This window comes from Strongylocentrotus purpuratus, unplaced genomic scaffold, assembly GCF_000002235.5.
Source record: "Strongylocentrotus purpuratus isolate Spur 01 unplaced genomic scaffold, Spur_5.0 spur5_scaffold_16, whole genome shotgun sequence".
Lineage (NCBI taxonomy): Eukaryota > Metazoa > Echinodermata > Echinoidea > Camarodonta > Strongylocentrotidae > Strongylocentrotus > Strongylocentrotus purpuratus.
The window spans coordinates 13,384,786-13,408,377 of NW_022145601.1; the positions used below are offsets into that span (position 1 = coordinate 13,384,786).

General features: G+C 36.6%; 1 protein-coding gene across 1 annotated transcript in view; it reads left to right on the top strand.

Moving 5' to 3' along the window:
• Positions 1–5,188: 5,188 nt before the first annotated feature.
• Positions 5,189–23,592, top strand: part of LOC115924516 (rootletin-like) — a 47,675-nt gene continuing 29,271 nt past the window's right edge. The window contains exons 1-8 of the mRNA XM_030986841.1: positions 5,189–5,269; positions 7,262–7,831; positions 13,462–13,653; positions 14,476–14,559; positions 15,616–15,743; positions 21,430–21,595; positions 22,651–22,757; positions 23,318–23,545. Of these exons, the coding sequence (XP_030842701.1) occupies positions 5,204–5,269; positions 7,262–7,831; positions 13,462–13,653; positions 14,476–14,559; positions 15,616–15,743; positions 21,430–21,595; positions 22,651–22,757; positions 23,318–23,545 (1,541 nt within the window). The 5' untranslated portion in view covers positions 5,189–5,203. The remainder of the gene's footprint in view (positions 5,270–7,261; positions 7,832–13,461; positions 13,654–14,475; positions 14,560–15,615; positions 15,744–21,429; positions 21,596–22,650; positions 22,758–23,317; positions 23,546–23,592) is intronic.

Consider the following 23,592-nt stretch of genomic DNA (forward strand, 5'->3'; position numbering starts at 1 on the left):
TAGCAATTTTTCATTCGATACACACATTGACATTTCAACCTGATGCATACGTGTATGGAAAAATCAATAGAGATATTGATATTTGTTGGTGCCTTGGAATACCTTGGATGTTAGCAAATCTTTAGATAAAACCATGTGAGTGTTGAGAATGCCCATACTGAATGGCAAAGACACTACTGGGCCCCATAAAAATACAGCAGGCCGAGAACAGGAAACTCCGGTAGAAATTATAATTTCGGAGCCAATAAAATAAGGAACAGATTATAAATGCTGGTGCCTAAATAGATTTATGAAACCATCAGGGATTCAAGGGGAAAACATGACACATGAACAATTTATTTAACTAAAATCAGGAATTTGTTGACACTGCTGTACATTCTCTATGGAAGCTGGAAGAAACCTCGTCTCTTCGCCTTCCTCGGTGTGTAATAGATCTGCGCATGTGCTGACCTGTGCATTGTAGGAGGAAGGTTGCCCTCTACCGTTTAACATTGTATATTGGCGGTAGGGTGAATTGTTTAGCACAAATATCTTTCCATTGATTATATGCGATGTGTATGTCTCTGAATAAACAGCTTTTATGACCCTGGAAAGAAAATCAAATCTAATATACAAAGCGCCACAAGCATGCCTGTTGATAGGTATGGCATCTGCGGTAATTTTACTGATGGCAATATCATCTTCCTAGGTACTTATCTTCAGCATGCAGCCAACTTATCAAACTTACTGCAGGGAAACGATGTCCTTGCTTTCAGTGTACCTCAGTGATTTATAATTTTCTCTACAAGAAAGCTTGTGCTTGTGTGTTCGTTTCCATTCTCAAGAAGTCAGAATTCGCATTTTCCCTCTTCTGTTGCTACCCTTCTTTCTCTAGATATTGTTGTACATTTGTAATCTTGTTATTCTGAGACACTCATGCTCTGAAGTTGTCCCCAATCTACAACCCCTCATTTTCTAGCCACATTCATCCTGTAATGTGGTCTAAATCTTTTTTGTTAACTCTAGAAATTCATATTGAAAGTAAATTTTCATTGACAAAAATGTTCTGTAAAATAGGGACACGTCAGGGGAAAAGTGAAATTTTATTTTCTACTCTTTCATACATAACTACCGTAATTGAAGAAAAAAAGTAGACAAGATATTTCAAGTTTGTACAGAAAAAGGGTGATCATAGAGTCAAATTATACATTTTTCGATTAAGCCACTGCAATAGAATGGACTCGAATTTCCCAGTGATTCTTTTGCATTTTCTGCTCATGTACTATTTGTAATGCAGAGCATTCTTCATTAAAAGATAAAAATAAATGTCACTTGGAGGTGACAATAAACTGCTTTCTATTTAAGAAGATTGAACAGTACATGCTGCATACTTGTATTTCAATTTCCTTGATTTCATGGTCTCGGTCATCCATTTGGCTCTTTGCTGTCCTGAGTAGCCAGTTCCTGTTGATAGCCATTTACAAACTTACCGCGCAAATCCACTTCCTTTGGTCGATTGCGAAAGCAGGAAATACCTCATTTTTATCTCCGAGTAGCATACACAGTTTCTGTATCCCTTTAGCGCTTCGTACTTAATCATGTAGGCTGGGATGGTTAGGGTATGCATGTATTGTTTTACAACGTACATGTACACGTACGTGGCAGCCTTGAACATTCTCTGCTCTCTGTAAAACTTTTCAAACTCTCGCTTGGAATATAACATGGTGCTCATGTGAAGTGGAATACCTGCCACAATGGTAAGAAATGCTTTCTTGAATTGATTACTTATTAAAAAGCAGTTTGATAGTGTTATATGATTAAAATATATCAGCTCCTAGCACTTGCAAAGTTGCAACCGTGTTATGAACTTGTAACCATGGTTGTACTGCCGTGACATTCACTGACAAACTTGCACATGTGGAATGTGGCAGTTGACTACCGGTAGAGTTGTTATTTTGTGTTCATTTCCTGTGCAGTAGTTTAAGTCATACATGAAATAATTAGCTTAAATTTATAAGCGGGGCAAATCTATTTGTGCTTAACTTCAGTTAAATGCTTTTCCCAGTAAACAGGCATACATACAGTACGTGTACATGTTACATACCTGTCTTTCTGCAGGCTCACGTACATGCTCTCTGTTTAATGAACAGACTTTTACTTGTTATGTCAAAGGTTATTTCATTGGAAATATCAAACAGCAAGGCGCTACATGTATATAGTGTATTCATTAATTGAAATCAGTTATAAACATTAGGGAAGTGTAGATTTTAGAAGGTCTTTAGCCAGTTGAATCCTGCTTCTATCAAAACCTCAAAATCTATGATTTACAGTCGACATATGTACCAGCTCCATGTAAAATAGGGAAATATCTGTTAAAACATTACTTGCTTTATATTCGTTAACGCCTTTTCTGCATTTAGAAGATTTTAATGGTTTCTAAAAAAACTTTCTATTCTACCATATTTGAGAGTGACAACCAATTGACAGATAGGGAGTTTAGGCTGCGCTCACACTTCGCCCTTGCCCCATTCAAAATTGTGTGCTTCGTGGGATAGGTTAGGAGGGTTAAGACCAAAGAGCTTGAACTCCCAGAACTCATTGGTGAGACCTTTGAGGCTTTAAGCATGTGCACATTCCCCCAGTCATCATTTCTTGCGATTCATCCAGACATCCAGAATCAACTACAAATTGCTACCTGCTGGGTTTACCAAGTAGACGCTTGTAGGATCTGATTTTACCCTGAGGGAATCAGTCAGCCAAGATGAATCATGGTCATGGAAGTGACCTTTGAACTAGTGAATGTGAGTTCATCCTGGATAGAGAGAATCTGACTGAAACATGAATTGCTTATCAAGTCAACTTTGAGAATTAACTGTGAAATGCAGGTCATCCTTTAAGTTCATCCTGTGATGCACACATGATCAGTCTGATCTGTGTTTAAACTTTTTAAGTCCAGCATTGAGTGAATTAAATGACACAATCGTTGCCAATTTATAAAGTTCAGAACTGTAATGTACTTTGTGCCGTATGGGGCCAAATGACCAAATACCTCACTCTTGCCAAAACTGTCAATTTTTAAAACACCAAGTCAGTATTGTATCCATCCACCAACTATTGTACATTTAGTTGATACATGTAGTTGAGAGCAAGTTGTACCATTCCTCAAGTGATCCCTCCCCCCCCCCCTCATTAAGCTCTCAACCTTCCGCAGCTTCTAGTTCTATGATCTTACGTACCTCTATACCTCCTCTCCATTGAGGCGAGCCCATGTTTTTTATTCACATTAATCACAAACAGTTTACACCCAAACAATAACCCACCCCAGTTGTTCTAAATCAATTTCCCTCCCATTATCAGCTTTATTCCGAGGGTGGAACTGCTTCATTGTTGGACTTCTGTTTGTCATTCACTAGCTTGAATGGCCTCGGAGAATAACAGAAACCATCCACTTCCTACCACTATTACCAGGGTGCTATATTCAAACCTATTTGCCCCCATTTAAATATGAATGGGTAGGGGGACGTTACAGCTCTCCCCCTATTCAGCTACCAGTGTGGTCTTATGAGGTTCTTGCTGTTCCTTGGTATCGACCAACTCATAATCATCTTGGAGCTTAAAGCCTGTCTGTACTAGTTTGGCCAGGGGGATTAGACCGCCCTGCAAGGTCACTGACAGGTGGTTATCTCATCAAATCAACTCTCAATTAACATAAGAAAAAGAGGATCATTGGGGACTAACAGGCACCGATTAGGCAGTGTTTGCTATATAGAGGGCGCAAGTAGCTATAAGTAGTGCAGTGGGGCTTTAATATTGACCAACTCATAATCATCACAGAGCTTTGGACAACTTCAAGTATTTTACATCTAGACTTAGATCAGTGAAAAGTCATATTGATATTTTACATAATGTGTTTTGCATATTATTCATCAAGTTTATCAACTGCAAATGATGCTCATGGGCAAAGTGCATTGCTGTCCAATTTTCCAAAGTGTGAATTGAATCAGGGAGATGTCATCTCCCTGATTCAACAATCCACTCCTGTTGCAAGCTGTAAATACATGAAATGATGAATATTCATGAGATGGCAGGTCGACCCAATCAAAAATGATTGTGGACCACATCAGTTGGAAGTACATGTAGTCTGCAAGTACAGACTCTAATTTGACAATTTACCACAATTCCTAAAGCCTTGAGCATAGCCTAGATCTGTCAGTTTCTGACTGTGTCGATGTCTAGAGCAGCTCAAGAACAGAGACTATTGTAGTCTCATTTTCCAGACATTGTCATGCACAACGACTGACAGGGGTTTGTGCATAGTATGCAAACTTTCTTGGAAGTGGGAGTCTCGGAGAGTTCAGCCTTCTTGATAAGATTACAAGAATGGAGCTGTGAAATGAGGGATAATCCGATTGAAATGGATGCTCACCCCTTAAGAAGTTTAAGTAATCCCAAAATCCCTCTTGAAGAAAATGAGAGTCATTCATTAATGCGAGGATTTAACTCTGTCAAGGACTTTGCAGTGGTGAAAAGCTTGGCCCATAAGGAGTATAATCTCATACAAACTTGCCATCAGGGGGAGATGAAACTGTTACATTGAGATTTTTAATCCTATCAAGTAGCATTATTTGCATCAGAATCAGAAACAAGATTAAACCATCTCAAAAGAGGACTACCAGTGTTTACTGCTAGGTTTCTATTCTAATGTCTAATTTCTATTCTCTATAGAGGCTTCATATCATAGCTCTCTAGCTCCTTGCTACTACCGGGTAATCAATTTAAGAAGAGAGTCCTTACATTTTATCTTTTTCTCAGAAATGCCTGCAGAAATATTCTGATAAATGCATGCATTCCGATAGTGAACTGACTTGCCCTTTACACCCGGTTCAAAACAATCTTAATGAATGGGTATTGTGCTAACGGATCCCCGGCTGATTTAAATAATCAATATTCTACTATTGTCCCCTGGTTGTAGGGGACGCTACTTCATTCATAGTACCGTAGGAATGGCTACCATGCACTCACGTATGCATTATGGTTGACTTTGCACGCTTGCTTTAATACGATAAACAACCTGGGCATATTGCTATTGTGTCCGTGTATTGTGTGGCTTTGAACTTCAGTTGAAACAGAAAATTGTATGATTTTAGCCCAGTGGGGATCAGGCTGTGACTTTGTGAGCGAGTTGAAGAGTTAAGGGTTTGGTTATCCGGTTGATTATAGCGAGATGGATCGAAGGGGCGGAGCAGGTGAAACGGAGGAGCAAGGAAGGGTCAAAACTAGGATTCAACAAGCAAGTTTGAATTGTGTTGCACTTAATCTTTCCTTTCCTTGCTTTTAGGTATAGACTTCCTAACTTTATTCATAATAATTTCATTAATAATGATATTTTCTGAGACTTCTTCTTTCTTCTCTTGTGCTTAATATTAATCATAATGTTGTGGATAATAATGCCACATGCATGGGAACATGTGGGACATACATGTACATGTGCACTTTTGTGTCCTACTTTGTGTGTGAATGTATGTGGTGTTTGTTTTGCAAACTCAAGAAACTTAGACCTACACTGTACTGGCACTCTTGTTTGTGATGATGGCCCACACCACATTGAAATTCAATTCAGCTAACAGGAATATATCCATTTCAAAATATTGCTTTCACCATCAAACTTAAACCAGAACATTAAATGTTGAATTTGTATTTTTCTTTAGACTTTGAGATCTATGTTAAGAGAAATTAAAAAGGAAATTACAATGTAGAAATGTATCATTTTCCCTTTACACAATGCATTCGGAACAAAGCTCCATGTTTACTATAGACCTAAAGTGTATAAATGCAATCAGAATCGGACAAATGGAAACGATTTGTCACATACTTGGCACTTGTCAGTAGCTGAGCAATAGATGAACATTATGCAAATCTTTTAAATCCCACGCTGGATCTTTCCAGCATTGAGGGGAATTAGCATTTTCATCAGCACAGCAAAATAGATAGCTCAAGGGGAAAATCCCCATGAAAATGCAATTTTCAGGTAGGAAACCGTATGATTATGCTTATGAAGAGTTAATATTTATGTGGTTGCTGATGAGAAGTGCCTGGGAGAGTTGATTCTGTCCAATGAAGTTATCATTAACTTTGCAGAAATTGCTCTTTGAAAAAGTGATTAAAAGAAATATGGCGATAGAACTATCTTTGTTTCTTTTCATTTATATTTTAAAGGAAATCACCCTTTATTTATAACTTCATTATCACCCTACACCAGTTATAAAATGCACTACATTGCTAGTGCTACTTTTGATATCTTTTTCTTTTTATGGTAGGAGCTTCTCTAAAGCAAATTTGTAACATCAAATTAAATGACAAGAAGACAAAACAACAAAAGAAAAAATAATAATGGTTGACCTTTAATTAGAGTGACAAGCACCTCCATTATGTTTACATAAATCTATTCCAAATAATTATTTGACATACAACTGAAAAACAATCTGAACTAATATTCTGATCCACAAGACTAGATATTCCAGAAGTTAAGATAGTCATTACTTTGGTTATCTTTCTTAGTTGGTTAATTAACAATTAACACAATATCCTGTTTGCCTCATGGATTCTTTAACTTTTTGATTAACTCTTTGTTTGCTTTAGTCAACTAATGAATCATTCAGTGGACTACCACAGTCAAGTTTTTTCACAAGTACAATTTGTTTGGAACATATTTGTACATTCTATCTACAGTGTATGTATGTACACTAAAACAATGTCGTTGAGGGTTTCACTACACATCACATAAAGAGTTCATGAGCACAAGCACCTGATAGGTTGAATAGTTCTTTGCAATGTGTGATTGATAACACAAATCTTGTAATGCCCTGTTTTTTTTAATATTTGATCAAAAAGTGAAACTAAGAAATGCAGTCCTTTTGCAAAGGATATGATAGTATGCACTTGTTAAAATTGGAAGAAAAATAATGTTCCCATTGAAAATGGTCACCTGTAACAAGAAATTTAACAGGAGAGATACATGGTGGCAATATTGCTAAAATGAAGGTGATATAAAGTTTGACGTAACAAGAATTATCATCTTTGCTAACCTTATACTGTACTTGCAAAAATGTAAACTGCATAATAACAATGCACTTTATATTTTTGATAAAAAAGTGCCCCCCAAAAGAAAAAGAAATTATACAATCATGGTTATCTTGGGACAGTGCATTTCAAAGTTTCCTTTTTGAGCCAAATTTGGAGAGCTCTCAACATCTAATCTTCTTGCACACACACGCACCCATAGTGGGAAGACACCATCCAAAAGACCGACCCAAATTTTTCTGACGCTACCGACGAGGAACTCACTGAGCGAGTGAAACAGCTACTAGATCGCCATGGTTACTCCCGGAGACACTCCGATTACAGCCTCATGGGCTTCTCGTACACCAGCACCTCCGCAAGCCCCTCCCCTCCTGGCCAGGGGAATTCCCCTCGGCGGAGACATTCCAACATCACGGGCTACGCCCCCAAGATGCCTATTTACGAGGAGGGGCGGATGCGCTCCATGGAACTCCCGACCCCTCGTGAGGAGGATGAATTTGAGGCGGAGCATTCGGAAGATGATGCCAAACAAGATGGGGATACGGATAGGAAGGTGGAAGGATGGGCAGAGGAGGAAAGGGAACAAGATTATGATACCGGTAGATATGTCGGATATGACGATGAATATACCATCAATGATGATTGGTATGTGAAAAAGGAGCCGAGGGTGCCCCATGAAGGGGCGGTTGATTTTGATGAGAATTCAGAGGATGCCCTTTCTGAAAGAATACCTTTTCTTGAGATGGTGGATATCTGCTGCGACACAAAAGAGGTGCTTAATTAGAAATTAGGTTTTTTTCTCAATTTGTTGCTGTTGTTCATTTATTTATGATTTATTTCTGCCTCTGTTTCAGTAGTTATGATTACTTTTACTTTGTGGAAGCACACAAGGAGATTTGCGTTTACACTTGTTTCTGCTCTTTCTTTGCATACTAGTTGTATACATGTACATGTATAATAAGTGCAACAATCTCTCAAATTGTTCTTTTTTAATTTGTTAGTATGAACAGGGATTCAGAGGTTATTCATATTTATGGAGACAGCATTATTCAACTCCTGAAAAGTGGAAATGTATATCAAAACAGCGCCTACGGAATTTCATCTTTTTGAAAAAAGAAATATATTTTTAGCTTTTTCTCTTTTGAACACAAATTTATTTTACACTGATGCAATTAATTATCATGGGGGTATAATAACATAGTGCATCATCTACAGTACAAGAGAACAAGAGAGAGAGAGAGATGGGGACAAAGAGAGAGAGAGACAGAGACGGAGCAGGAAATGAATGAGAAATACAGCCTGTATAATTAATCTTTAAGTTTGTTTTGAGGCAATACAATAAAATAATGCAATTTCATGGAAACATTTTTTCTAAATGTTATCTAGTAACTTTAATCAAACTACTTTACTTATGATCTATAAGGATATAGAAAAAGTTGTTTTCTTTTGAAATTGATAAATTGATTAATTGCATCAGACATGTGGATGATTTTTATACAGCCAATTTTTATGCTAAGTCTTCTATAGTATATTTTCATTTGCAGTTGATCAATTGATCACGAAACCTTAATCAAACAAAAAAAGTTTTATGATGTGGTTTTGATGATAGGTTTGCAATCAATCATTTCATTGAAAAAACCAACACGTGAGGAATCACTCATTTTCCTCTGTTTGGCGGCCGTTTAAAGAAATTTTGTTTCCTCTCTATAAAATTCTGTGGTGACCTTTAAACTTTATTCAGAGCTTTGCAGGGAGGCAATGTGAGAGAATTTCATAATATGCCTTTTTAAGCTCTGTCTCTTTCATTTCTATTTTACTGTCGGTTTCCCCATCCCTTACTATTAATTTTTGTTTATCTTCCCCCAAATCTTACTTCTCATTACCCCCCCCCCCCCTAATTCTATCTCAATTTCTCTGTTTTTCTCACTCTCTCTCTCTCTCTCTCTCTCCCTGCCTCCCTCTCTCTCTCCCTCCCTCCCCCTCTCTCTCTCTCTCTCTCTCTATATATATCCCTCTCTATCCTGTTTTATTTACTTCTTTTCTTTTTACTCTTACCTGCATCATTTATTCTCTTTTAGACTCTCTTTTGTTCCTTCTTTCATTTTCTTTTTCTCTCTTTCTGTTCAACATTATGTTGTCATGTTTTTACTTTCTTCCTCTCCCTTTCTCATTCTCTCCTCTTTCTCAACGCTGGTTTCAACTTGTTGTTTTCTATCTATATTTCTACTTCTAATTGTACATTTATCTCTTTCTCTCTGTATTCTTTTCTGTTTTTTATTATGCTCTTGCACCCTTTTCTTGTCTACATTTATAGCTTTCTACTGTGGTATGGTGGGGGGGGGGGATAACTCAGTTTTCTAACTACTGCAGTATAAAACTTTTATTATAGATCACTTGTTTGTTTGGAAAAAAGTAATGAAAATTAAATTAGAAGTTAATTCATTTGTTGTGAAAACACATTCAATTACTGGTATGGTACTGCATTGTAGTCATATCAAGTGGCAATTCAACAGGATTGTTCAAGGAATATATGCTGGCATACAATGGAAGATTAAATTTCTTTTTAATGCATAAATGATGAGCCATTGAAATTAAATTTAGTCTGGAAGATTATATTGTACAACTTTCCTTATTGAAAAGCGTAATACAAGCATTGTGCAGTTGTTTTTTATGGACTTCAGTAAAGTATAAAGTTATCATTTTCCTCAAAGAAAGTTTTGAACACTTAAATCATAATAGTGTCCTTACTGTCTCCCCTCCCCCCCCCCCCCCACTCATTCTCTCTCAAACTTATTCTCTGTCTTTCTACTTCTGTTTTCATTTCTACTTATACATTTGACTGTCTCTGTATGTTTTCTTCACCCACCACAGTCTCGATCCATCCTACATTTTTAAGTTTTATGTTTTGGTATACAGAGGATTGGAGGGGGAGAGGGGCTATTATTATTATTTATTTTTTAAAAACTTTATTTTATATTATTTCTTTGTTTGGAAAGAAGTAATGGAAAATAAACTGTGGAAGTTAAATTTGTTATTAAAACACATTCAAATATAAATAATGAACTGCATAGTAAATCTTCTCAAGTGGCAATTTAACTTCACAGAATTGTTCAAATAATGTGCTGGCATATAATAAAAGATTGAATTTCTTTTAATGCATTAATGATGAGCCATTGGAATGAAGATTATTCTGTAAGTCAATCCATGTATTGTGCAACTTTCCTATTTGATAGGCTTAATACCAGCATTGTTTAGTTATCATTATGAACACATACGTATAAAGTGAGCATTCCCTGTACTTTTTTTGTTTTTTCCTCAAAAAAAATTACCTAAACAAGAATGCAGCAAACAATGTTTATGAATGACAATGAAAGCAATTAGATATGAAATACTCCAATTTCCAGTCTCTTTGTCGCTGGGCTTTTAGTGAAAAAGTTGCTTCGGTTGTTCTCTTCTTTGTGCTCACAGCATTAATTTATTTGCAATTTTATAATAGCTTTTAGCCTTGAGAAGATATACTGTAGATACCAGGGTAGCATCTAATATTCTGAGCTCAGGAAATTGAATTCATTTGTGCATGTAGGGATGTATTTGCAGTACAAAATAGTGCAGTGACATTGCCGCCCCTTGATAAGGGCCTATATATATTGATGCAAATTTAGCTCTTTTTTTTTACTAGCCTTGATTGGCCTGCAGTTTGATCCTAGGCCCATATCTTTAGTTACATGTATACAAGTCTCCGGCAGAAAGTTAATTTACTGGAAGTTATGAACCATGAAGTACATTCCACAGTTGTGATCATGACAGAATACTTTTAGAGACAACCACTAATTTTTTTTAATCACTTTTTTTGTGTGAGTTTTTCCCAGCACTGCACTCTTTTATGTGCTTCAGCAAGCATTTTAAGAGGTCTATAAACAAAAGTATAAAAAGCTCTAAATTAAGGCATGCAATATATTTATAGTATCTTACAGTTAAATAGTAAATAGTCACACCTTTGCGTATTTGACTTGGGTTTTGCTGCGTATTTATAGCAAGCCGTTTTAACATGTATTCCTATTGCTTGATATCGAGAATTGAATTCTCGATATCAAGAGTTCAATTCTTGATATCTATAATTACCATTGCTTTACAACAGAAAAATCATTTCTTGATATCAAGAAATAGCCATAAATACGCAGCAATATGCAAGCCAATTACGCAAACGTGTGACTAAGGTATTAGAGACATTAGTATTAAGTAGTATATGTAAATGTTACTATTATTTTAAATATTAAGAGTTTTGCTTTCCCCCAAAAGAATGTATTGAAAATTATAAAATGGGTTAAAGAAAGTAGCCAATGAGAAGCGTCGAAATGGATCACGTGTGCATGCATTCATTTTTACCATATATGCACAAGGAGTGCATTTTGGTGATAACAACCGTCAATTTCTTGACTTTTTACTCATATTGTAGACTCATCTTATAAAACATATGATACATGTTTTTAGCTTGTGCATTAGTGATATGCACTGCACTTGGTTAAGTCACAATGAGTCGGACAGTGAACTTGACAAGTCTTGTTCATTACCGGTATCCTACCATGACTTAACCTGTGTGTAATGCATATTCACTAATGCTCTCACAAACCTGTATTATTTAGTATATTTAACTACTTTTAATTCATTGAAAAGTGTCAAATCATACAGTCTACGTAAGGCAAATGGGAAGGGGAAATATATATATATTCTGTCTGCTATGATTCAATCATAACCCTTTCACATGGTCTAGAATCAAGGTCGTTAAATTTGGAGTAAAAAGGCAGTTTTTAATGACTCTCCCAAAGGCGTGGAAGCTTTTGATTGGAGGCGTGTATGAAACGGATGAAAATAAATAATGAGCTCGATACAAGCGCGACCTTGTGTGGTGGGTGATAATCTTTCAATTTGCAGTATACTCTGGCCAGGGGAAGGCAATGGCCATCGCATCGGCTTTCAACAGATCTCAATCCGTGGATTTAATTAATTAACAGTAATATCTGATGTGGGCATAAGCAAGGCCACGGCTAATTGCGTTGTGTGGAAATGCCCTAATTATGTACAGAATGAGTGATTGAGCTGAAGAAAACTTTCAAAAGTGAAATATTAAGATATTATTCTTGGTGTGTGTCTTGGGAGTGCCATTCCGTCTTGTTTTTAGCTTCACATATCCATATTCACAATTTGGAGCATTGGTTATTTTGCTATTCATGTCTACGCTGATCTGTTCTTGTGGAAATATCAAACTTACTATACTGTACTACTGAAGAAGCGTGATACTTGGAAGTACAACATTTGTTATTTTGGTGATTGCATCTGAAGTTTCAGTAATGTATCTCATATCTTTTAAAACATTGGCAGGGGTGAGTTCAGTTTCCTAGAAGTAAAGAAATTTATGTGATCATTCATTACCCTCTGATCATTCTTCTTCATCTATAAATAGAATATCGTCGCTGTTTTCACGAAGTGACGGTAGTGAAAAAAAATTGCATTCACTTTGCGTTATGATTTTCCTCACTACCGTCACTTCGTGAAAACAAGGACGATATGATGTCGTGGTATATTGAATGTGCTTTGTTGAGAGAATAAAAGCAATAGAGGTGCTGCTATTGGTTGTTGAATACGAGTACTGGTACTTGGAGCATGGCATTAGTATTCTTAAGTTTTACAATATGTGTAATGGAGTGTCTTATTAATGATTTTAAAATGTTAATGATTAAAATTCTCCCGCTTCTGTGTGTGTGCGAGAAAAGGAAGACAAGACGCTCACATTTGTGTCATCAGACAGTTTAATAGCTTACTCATTAATTTCAGCATTTATTCTCAGTGCCCTTAGTGACGAATTTGATTTACCTGTAATGAGAGAAAGCATCTCTGTAAATGTAGATGAAATCCACCATATATATGCTATATCAGGCAAGGCTTGTAAATGCTATATGATGATTCAAAGCAACTTCTATTTTAAATGCATGAAATTTTATAAACTGGCCTATTATGTTTCATATTAAGTTGTTAATGCAAATCACTTTTTGAAAATGCTTAGAACTGTATTGGCTTTCCCACTTCATCTACACTGCTTCTCTCCACCCAGATCTTTAATGGGTATATAGTATGATGATATGAAGGTACGTCAGTGTGATTGGATTAGCATGTGCCTGCCTGTAAATAGGTGATTGGCCAGAATACTTCCCCGGAGTGGATCGAGAGTGTATACTCTTGTGCAGAATTGTAGTTAAATCCAGTTACCAAGGTAATATGACTGTAAATGGTTCAATAGGTTTAATAGGTGACTGTAACTGGTTTAATAGGTGTCATATAAGCAACAGTTATAATTATTGTCATTATTTTTATTGATATCAATGCAACGGTCTTTTTTCATTTCAGTTGGAGCAGAGTTACAAGGCGGATGCTGGTTTTGAGCGGGAGCGGGAGGAGCAGAACCGGAGCCTGGTCTCGCAGAACGTGGAGCTGAGACGGAAGCTTGAAGATGAACACGGCAGCTACAAGAGGAAGCTCCAGGCCTATCAGGATGGCCAACAGAGGCAGGCTCAGCTTGTACAGAAGCTACAGGCTAAGGTGAGTTCTAGGTCTTAACATTTCTATTGAAAGAAATGGGTAAAGAATTGGAACAAAACTGGCTTCAACAATTGTAAAGTCTTGCCATATTCAGATTGCGAACAGAGACTTGCACTGAATTCCCAAGCTATCTTGAACTTGAATGGTTTATCAACAAAGAATCATTAATTTCAGTGATGAACATTTGCTGCAGCAACAAGTTCCAGAGGTTTTATTTTCTCAAAGATATGAAAAGTTGGGTTAGGGTTGCTATTGGGTTTTAAATTAAGTTTAGGGGCTACGGTATATCATTGGAAAAACTGGTTGATGCCATCTACGTCTTCTTTTGGACAACTGCACGTAAAACGAATAGACTTGATAAACTGGGTCAGGGCGCGCTAGCGTTCGCAAAACAGACCAAAGTTCTCCTTACACTTCGGTTTTGCGTATGTTGCACGCACGTGAATACGTAGGCCTCAGTACTGAGGTCGCATTGTCCGTAGTCGTATTATACCTGATTGGTCATAAGTCAAGCCAAGGGAAAGACACATAGTCTCGTCGATTAGAAGAATAGGGTAAGATTTGATTTAGGCCCAAACTACAGGCCAAACTCTTTCTTTTCCACTTTTTATTGATAAAAGGTGCAAAAGCCAGCAAGTTTATACATCCTTATCTGGCTTCAAAGAAAAACATTCTTGTCTATATAGAAGCTTGCACCAGTGCTGAACAAGGCATACATAAAATATCTTTAACCTTCTTTAAAGACACAGTCTTCTTTACTTTGTATATACATGTACATGCATGGTCATTACAATGGTTTTCTTTTTTTTCTGTCTCTTTTAGGTATTGCAATACAAGAGGAAATGTGGAGACCTTGAATCCTCACTGCAGGACAGCCTCAATGAATCCGATCGAGAGAAGATATCTGTGAGTCTGTCCCTTGTTTCTGTACAATATTTGCCACGTTGTAATCTGAAATCACAGTGCAAGAACACTGCAGCTGTCCAACGCACTAGTTTCGAGGATCCAGAGGCATTAAATCTTTGTTCAGAGTGATCCTTTGCCGACATGATCGAACCCACGCACATCCTTGTTAGTGAAATGAGAAGAGTCAATCCTTGATGTAAAAAAAAATCTTACAGATGACAAGAACTTTGTGTATTTCTGTGGGTGCTCCAACAGCACCGGATTAAATCATTATCAATGAAATATTTGAAGTTTTAAAAGCCGAGCATGGGTTTATCAGTCAAGTATTTTGACTCCTATATTGCATGCATGGGGTTAAAATCTTGATCAATCAAATGTTTAAACATTCAAACAGTAAGCATGAGATTGGATCATTATGAACCAAACATTTTGACTTTTCAGAAGTAAGCATTGGATTAATACAAAATATTATTAAGTCATTATGAATTATATACTTGGAAAGGTAAGCTTGGGATTAAATGATTATTAATAAAATAGTTTAACTGTCAATATGCTCTTTTTTAAAGATGTCTGTGTAAATTTGTAAAGGGAATTTTAGATTGTTAGCATCTGCCTTTATTATTCACCAGATGACTTTGACTAAATTATTAAAGAGGAATGTTAGAAGTTGACGTAAAGATGTGTCCACAATGACGGAAGGATACAATGCTACATATTAAAATCAAAAGTCATTCAGATACATATACATGTCAAATTACAACTTTTAAGGTATTGGGCTTAATATTATTATCGAATGTTAAACTTTGAGACATCAGACTTGAAATTATTATGAAATGTAATTTAGATATGCCAAATTACAACTTTTTTATTTACAGATATCATTAAAAAGTTATGCCTCTTGTATTCTGGACAAGATTTTTTCGCACCACTATGTTTCCCTAAGCTATCTTTTCTAAAGGGGTTTTATATAGAGATTTAGTTCAAGTGTCACAGAATGCAAAAAGCAAAGTGAAAGTAACTAATCTTTTTTACTTATTCATGTACATGGTATTGTAGCTCCAGACTACTTCCGAAAGTTTGCAGACCCAGCTCGAGAATGCAGAGACCCGTCTCAAGATGAGGGTGGATGAGCACGCAACGGAGCTGGAGGGCACTCTCATCAGACTCGAGGAGGAACAACAACGGTAAATATAGAAAATGAACAAAATGACGATTATGTAATAAGGAAAGACTAATTTCCACTTGGTTCTACTATCGAACCTTGAGTTTCAGACTACAAGACATAACAATTTATTTATTTAAACATATTTGTGGCTTACACCCAATAAATAAGATCGGTTGGTCATCTGTAATTGAAAAAAAAGTCAGAAAATATCTTAGGACCAGTGGGTGTAAGCCACAAATATGTTTAAATATAATACTCCCAGGAAGCATTACATTTATTTATTTTTTGAAATATCAAGTTTTGGAATTTACACTTATAGGCAATATCATTCACAAGTTACATTCTGATACAGTCATAAAAGAAATCATTTATTTAATTTTTTCATTTTGCAATCTAATTCTTATTTATTAAATGTTGAGGCAGGAAACAGTTGTGCTTTACATTAATGCTCAATATCCCAGAAGGCTATTGCAGAATTAATTTCTTTAATCCTGTTCAGTACTAAGCCCGAGATGACTAAGAAAAGGGGAGGGGGGTCCACGAATGTAACAGAAAAGGGAATTTTAATCAAGGCATTCCTACCTCCTAAATTTCAAAAAGCTTTCTTTAATATTTCATTTGACGTCAAAAGCAATCTCCAACTAGAACTGAAAGAGGAGCTCCAAAGGTAACACGACTTGTCTACGGCACAATAAATGTTCATGTTCATGTATCGAGTATTCTTTCAGTAGCCGTCCCATTCATCCTCTGAAAATTCTATTGTTGTACATGTTCGCACACTTGTAGTGCCTATACTTCGTTTTTTATGATACACTCTGTATTTTGACTTGATATGTTCTGTGCACTTTCATGCTTAAAAGTGCGCGATTTAAACATTTACATTTAAACAAAATAAGAGAGGAAATTATATAGTTAAGGGTTAGGAGCAACAATATTTGTACATCTTGTACATCATGAAGAAGAAGGAAAAAAACAGTACCAAAGCGAGATTTACATGGATACAACATTTAGCCTTGTTGGAGAATACTGCATAATATAAAGGAAATCTCTTAAAGTATAGCTGTTTACTAATGTAGCGCAATTATTTGATGGTGTCCAAGCAACATTAAGCTAAGATATGTTCAGTTAAACAGTTTCCGCAATTTTGCTGCAAGCCTTATTCCTTCTGCAATCTAGCACATACTCCCAAATGAAATCTTTTGTATGCTTTACTTTTTGCCTGCTTTTCGTCAAAAAGTGGAACCAAATGTGGACTGCCGCAGTTGACTTTTGTCACTTGTACAAGGCCTATATGGGAAAATCACACACACTAGAAACAATGTGTAATCAAGGGTAACAGTGTGTAGCCAATAAAAGCAAAACTTTCATTGTTGGCTATTTTTATACCTGTACCTTCCTAGGAACTAATTAATGTTGTAAAGTTCTAGACCATTTCAGGGCAGAATACTTAGTCAAAGTAGAGTACTAACCACTTTTGATAATAAGATTCATAAGCAAACATCCATGCTTTCTCTTGAAATGGATTTTGGATGTTCATATTTTTTGTGATTCATGTGATTTTGATATCAAGATGATGTCATTTTGAGCCTGTTTTGTATTGATGTTGACTATGAAGATATATCAATTTCTATCAAATACACTGTACATTTCTGCAAAATTGTTCTGGCTTTGTTTTGAGAAAAAAATTAAATGTTTAATCGACTGTCCATGAATTCACTGCTGTGGTATTGGATTGCAGTATCATACAGTTACTTGCGTGCATTTTAATTGAATTTCCCTGAAAAGGGTTTAATGGAATTTCTGGCACTATAAGGCACATTTTTTTATATTGTGTTTTGGATGTAGGTTGAAGTGGTGAATATGTGCTACGTGTATGTGTGCTAGGAATCAGTAAATGGCACATACAATGTAGCTGCCAACAAACCCCTACTTGGGAGGAAGGATGCCTATTTTCCTGCCTTTAAACTACTTTCATGAACCCCATTTTCTGAAAACATCTGTGTAAACACTTGTAAAATATACTGTATTCCTACTTTTGCTTACAATAAGAGATTCCCAATCTTTTTTGTAGAAAGTTGGCAGGTATGATGGCATTGTATCAAACCTTTATACTTTTTGTACATTTTGTATTTATGGCCTGTTGCTACCGGGCCAGCCATTAAGCACACATTTCAGCATTGTCTTTTACTTGTGGCAACTCACTTTTTTACTGCATGCAAGGATAGGGCTAATTCCCAAAATCCTCTTCAAAATTGCTGTCTTTCCTGTTTAAAATTTGTTGCTTCATAGTGCCCCAAAGAACAAAATCAAAAAATTGTTTTGATTGAGGTTCTTTTGCATGCTATTGTATCTATTGGCTTGCTATTGCATCTAGCTTAATTATTAATCTATTTTAATAAGGCAACATAAAACGGTGCAATACAGGTGTTGACTCAAAGAAAAAGAAAAAAAATCTGTGCAAGGTTTATCATTATTTAGGCAAAGAAATCTTCCCCTTGCCAAAAAGCACTCATGTTATAGGTTAATAATCAAATGAAAAAACAACAACAGTAGTATGGAATTGCAATATTGTGCTGTTAAGTGCCACAAATACTTGGTGCTTGTAAGTCTGACTTACTTGTATTTCTGCTAAAGCCACAAATATAGTTATTTTTCCAAAATACTATTACTATTACGTCCGTATGAGAAATATAGTAAACATTTTCCTGGATTCCCGGGTCATAAATAGAACCATAAAACAGGATAAAGCATTTTTATGCCTCCGCCACCGAAGGTGGTGCCGGAGGCATCATGTTTTCGGGTTGTCCGTCCGTACGTCCGTCCGTCCGTACGTCCGTCCGTCCGTCCGTCCGTCCGTCCGTCCGTCCCGTTTGACCGTTATCACAATATCTCAAGAACCATTTAAGATTTAAACGTAAGACTCGGGAATAGTATTTATCCCCATAGGAAGACGATCTGATTAGATTTTGGAGTACGTAGGTCAAAGGTCACAGGTCACAGAGGTCAACTTATGAAATTCCTTGTATTGAGTTTGTTAGCGCGATATCTCAAGAACCATTTGAGATTTAAACTTCAAACTTAAGGATAGTATGTATCACCATAGGAAGACGATCTGATTAGATTTTGGAGCACGTATGTCAAAGGTCAAGGGTCACAGAGGTCAACTTATGAAATTCCATACATTGAGATTGTTATCATGATATCTCAAGAACCACTGGAGATTTAAACTTCAAACTTAGTGATAGTGTGTATCACTATAGGAAAACAATCTGATTACATTTTGGAGCACGTAGGTCAAAGGTCAAGGGTCATAGAGGTCAACTTATGAAATTCCATACAATGAGATTGTTATGATATCTCAAGAACCACTGGAGATGTAAAAACTTCAAACTTAAGGATAGTATGTATCACCATAGGAAGACGATCTGATTAGATTTTGGAGCACGTAGGTCAAAGGTCAAGGGTCACAGAGGTCAACTTATGAAATTCCATACATTGAGATTGTTATCATAATATCTCAAGAACCACTGGAGATTTAAACTTCAAACTTAATGATAGTGTGTATCACCATAGGAAGACAATCTGATTATATTTTGGAGCACGTAGGTCAAAGGTCAAGGGTCACAGAGGTCAACTTATGAAATTCCATACATTGAGATCGTTATCGCGTTATATTTCAAGAACCACTGGAGAATTTTCACTTCAAACTTAAAGGAAACCTAAACCCAAAGAATAAGTGTAGGTATTCTGAAAAATGAGATGTATTCCTGCCCTTTGATGTACAATATTCCTTCAGAAAATGTACAAGATATATATAAATGAAGATATTCCTGGCATGATGTGATGCCTTTCAGCATGACATGGGCGCAGCCATTTTCTTAAAAATGTGACGTATCTGTTGAAGTTGTACATGTATCATGCACCAAGCTTTAGTTGGAAAGAATTTTTAAATTAATAACGAAACCTTTACTTTTCAATGAAAAATAATAATAACTGAGATGATAGAAATTATATTAGGTGAAAAATAAATAACAGGGGCACAATTGTAACAAATTCATTTATAAAGACTACACCATAGCAGTTGACAAATCTATTTCATTTATAGGAAACCTTCGCCCCAGAAGAGCACTGACTAATTTATGCAATTTGCATTCTGGCAATTATAGTACACTGTACAAAGGATAATAGCAGGTGAATGAAATGCTTCATCACCACACACATCTGGGAAAGAAGCATCCATAAATTTGAATACATTTACTTGATAAACGACTTCGCATAGTACGTCACATTATCAAGAAAATGGCGATGCCCATGTCGTGCTGAGAAACTGTACTTTATTTTTGCTTTACACCTCTCTCATACACTTTGGTGTGGAATCTTCGATGTATGGGTAATAACATAATAAATCTCTCATAATAAGTAAAGTTATTACTTGGGGTTCGGTTTCCTTTAATGATAGTATGTATCACCATATCATAATATCTCAAGAACCACTGGAGATTTAAACTTCAAACTTAATGATAGTGTGTATCACCATAGGAAGACAATCTGATTAGATTTTGGAGCACGTAGGTCAAAGGTCAAGGGTCACAGAGGTCAACTTATGAAATTCCATACATTGAGATTGTTATCATGATATCTCAAGAACCACTGGAGATTTAAACTCCAAACTTGTTTAAATTGCTCTATGGCGGAGGCATCATTTTCGACTGCGCGCAGTCAAAATTCCATCTAGTTTTCTCTGTATGCTCAATAAGTTCTTCTACAATTCAGACAAGTAGCTGCAACAATTTTGGTCACATTTGCAGGTATTTAGGTATTGCAATCATAACTTCAACTTTGTTGGACCAAATACACTGTACATGTATGTGCCTTTTTGTTTATTATTGTGAACTGTCAGACTTGCGTTTTTGTTTACAAACATTAGAAAGGAAGCATAGTGCGTGTTGCCAAGTGGGTCAAGGTTACCGTGTGACCGACATCTTGGTCGGGCTTTCTTTTACGCACCTATGAAAAACAAAACCCAAACATTGCATTATATATGAGCATACACAATGGCCACGCCGGGCCCTGTTTCATAAAACTTGTGATCAATACTTTGTGACAATAATGGTTTTAAGGTACTGATATAATCGCACTTGATTGGCCTGGAGCAGTCTCTCATTGAATTATTGTAGTTGTTGTTATCGATGATAAGTTTTGTGAAAACAGGGCCCTGGTTAGTGGTCTCCGTGTTGTGTAACAATAGGCCTGTCTTCATCAGCTCGAGATTGCCAAATATCCCGCTATTTGAACTATCCCGATCGCAAATTACCCAGTTAATTTGCGTCGTCAGAACCGAAGTTGCAATGAGCGGGATATTTGGTTGAGATAATCATCAATATCTTGGGCTAGTTTGCAAAATATCCCGCTATTTGTCCGGTGCGTCTTCACCAGCCCGAAGACTTGCACTATCAAGAACGCTGAGCAAAATATCTTCAAAATATCAAGTTTTAAGGTCAAATCTCAAGCTGATGAAGGCGCGATTTGTAACTTCGGGATCATTTCCCAAATTAGAAATATCGGGCCATTGGCAATCTCGAGATGATGAGGACAGGCCTCTACAAGTCCCGGTGCCTTGTTTACTCTCCACACCACCAAGTGCAATCCTTGGAAATGATAATCAATAGCTTTATGTGTATCCATTCATTTGTGGTTTGTGACAGGAGCGCCAGTCTGGCCCAGGTGAACTCGATGCTGCGGGAACAGCTGGACCAAGCCACCGAGGCCAACCGGTCACTCAACCACGAAATAGATCAGCTGTCCAACGAGGTCAAGAGATCGCAGGACGATCTGGACAACAGAGAGACGGAATGGAGGGACGAGGAGAAGGTGAGTGGAAGATTCACAAGTGGAAAGATAGTATAAATGATAATAATGATAATATTAAAAGATAGTATAACTAGTTATAAAATAGCATTGTTATAATAAGATAGTGATGGTGTATTAAATGAGTTACCTCCTAATGTTAAAGCAAGCCCAACTTTAATAAAAAGAGATACAAACAATTACGTTTTATGTGAATAGCATGTTATTATTAGTATATACACTGTATATGCAATCAAGTGTAATAGTTGTTAGGTGTATGGTGTAAGGTGTTAAGTGTTAAGTGTTATAGGGTAAAATTCTTTATTATGCCGTAAGGGACCAGCACCACATAAGACTTTATTGTTCTTTCTTGCCGGTTTCCTCATTCGTATATATAATTGTATTTTGTGTTTATTTTTTGTTAGGTTATTTGTATGTTCTTTAGTTATCTGCAAATGTCAATGCTATAATTATGTATGTTTTCATATTGATGAATGGAATCAAATAAAATGAAATAATTACTGAATGCTACCATTATTCATTGCTACTGAAATATATACGACAAGTTTATATTGTGTCATATTTACAATTAGCTTTTTGAGTGTGTCAAAGCCCCAGGATAGGCTGTCTTGTTTAGGAAAGATGAATTGATTATTGTACAGTATATATTATAGTATTAATGACTGCTTTGAGAGAAATAGTTGTTTTTATACGCTCAAGGGAAGGTTAGAATTGTGCTATTACCCGAGGCATGCCGAGGGCAATAGCCCAATTGTAACCTTCCCGAGAGCGTATAAAAACAACTATTTCTCGAATATTAAAGCAGTCATTAACATGACATAGAATATCATTGTACAGGTATAACGTTTATAATGATGACAATCAAATGCTTCTTCCCTCAGTTATGCAGATGTTCTAAAGAAGTTCTAAATGATCAACTTTGGCCTTTTTTATTCTGCTGCGTAAATGTTCTTGAATGTTTATTTTGAGCCTTTTGAGCCCTCTCTTTTCCTTAAAATATCAATATCTCAAGAATGCTTGTTATGAAGTAAGTTCTCTGCTATGTTGTTTCCTTCCAGTCCTTCAACGAGTACTTTAACAGCGAGCACAGTCGTCTTCTGGTTCTATGGCGTCAAATTGTTGCCTTCAGAAGAAACTTTGCGGAGATGAAAAGTTCGACTGAGAGGTAAACAATTGCCTTTCTGTTTGTTGGCATTTCAATGTCACATCAATAGCACGATGACCCCAGATGCCAGACTTACAAGGAAGATGTCGATCTTTTTTACTCTTGCCATATTTCTCTCTGTCCTCTTTGAGTTTCCTTGAAGATGATTTGTCATTGGGCCCACACACCCCAAGGAAAACAATCTTGTTCATTTGTTGGAGAAACAATTCCAGATAGAAATGGCAGATTATCAATCATTTCTATCAAACTCATTTGTACTATCCACAACTCCTTTATAGAATTTCTTTTACAAGTGCATTTCTTGATTTGTTTTATTTGTTCTGAATAGGTTAGCCTTCGCTCCATTTTTGTTCTGCCGCAAGTGCCTAAAATTAAGAGTGGTCCAAAGGTAGTAGATTCAGAATAACCCCCAATCCTTGAATAGGCTGGTCTCCAAAAGACCTTTTAAAATGACCTACATACTCTCAAGTTTGTGCAGAACCTTGTTGTTTAAGGTAGGCTTCATACCAGAGAGCCTAAGAAGGCATTACTATTAATGATTCTTGTCTCTTGCCTTCCAGGGACCTCACTCAGATGCGATCGGACGTAACCCGTACATCACGCAACACTCAATCGGCCTGCCAGAACCTCCAGTCTGCCTCACAGGGTAGCGAGACCGGTGCAGTCATGGCCCTGGAGAGGGAGAAGGGCGAGAAGATGCAGCTGGAATCCCAGATGAGGGAGAAACTCAAGGACATGCTGGACATGCAGGCTAAGTTTGATGCAGAGAAGGGAGACCTGACCACAAGGTGAGTTCCTGCGGAAAAGTAGTCTTAAAAGGTTAAAGGGGGTGTAG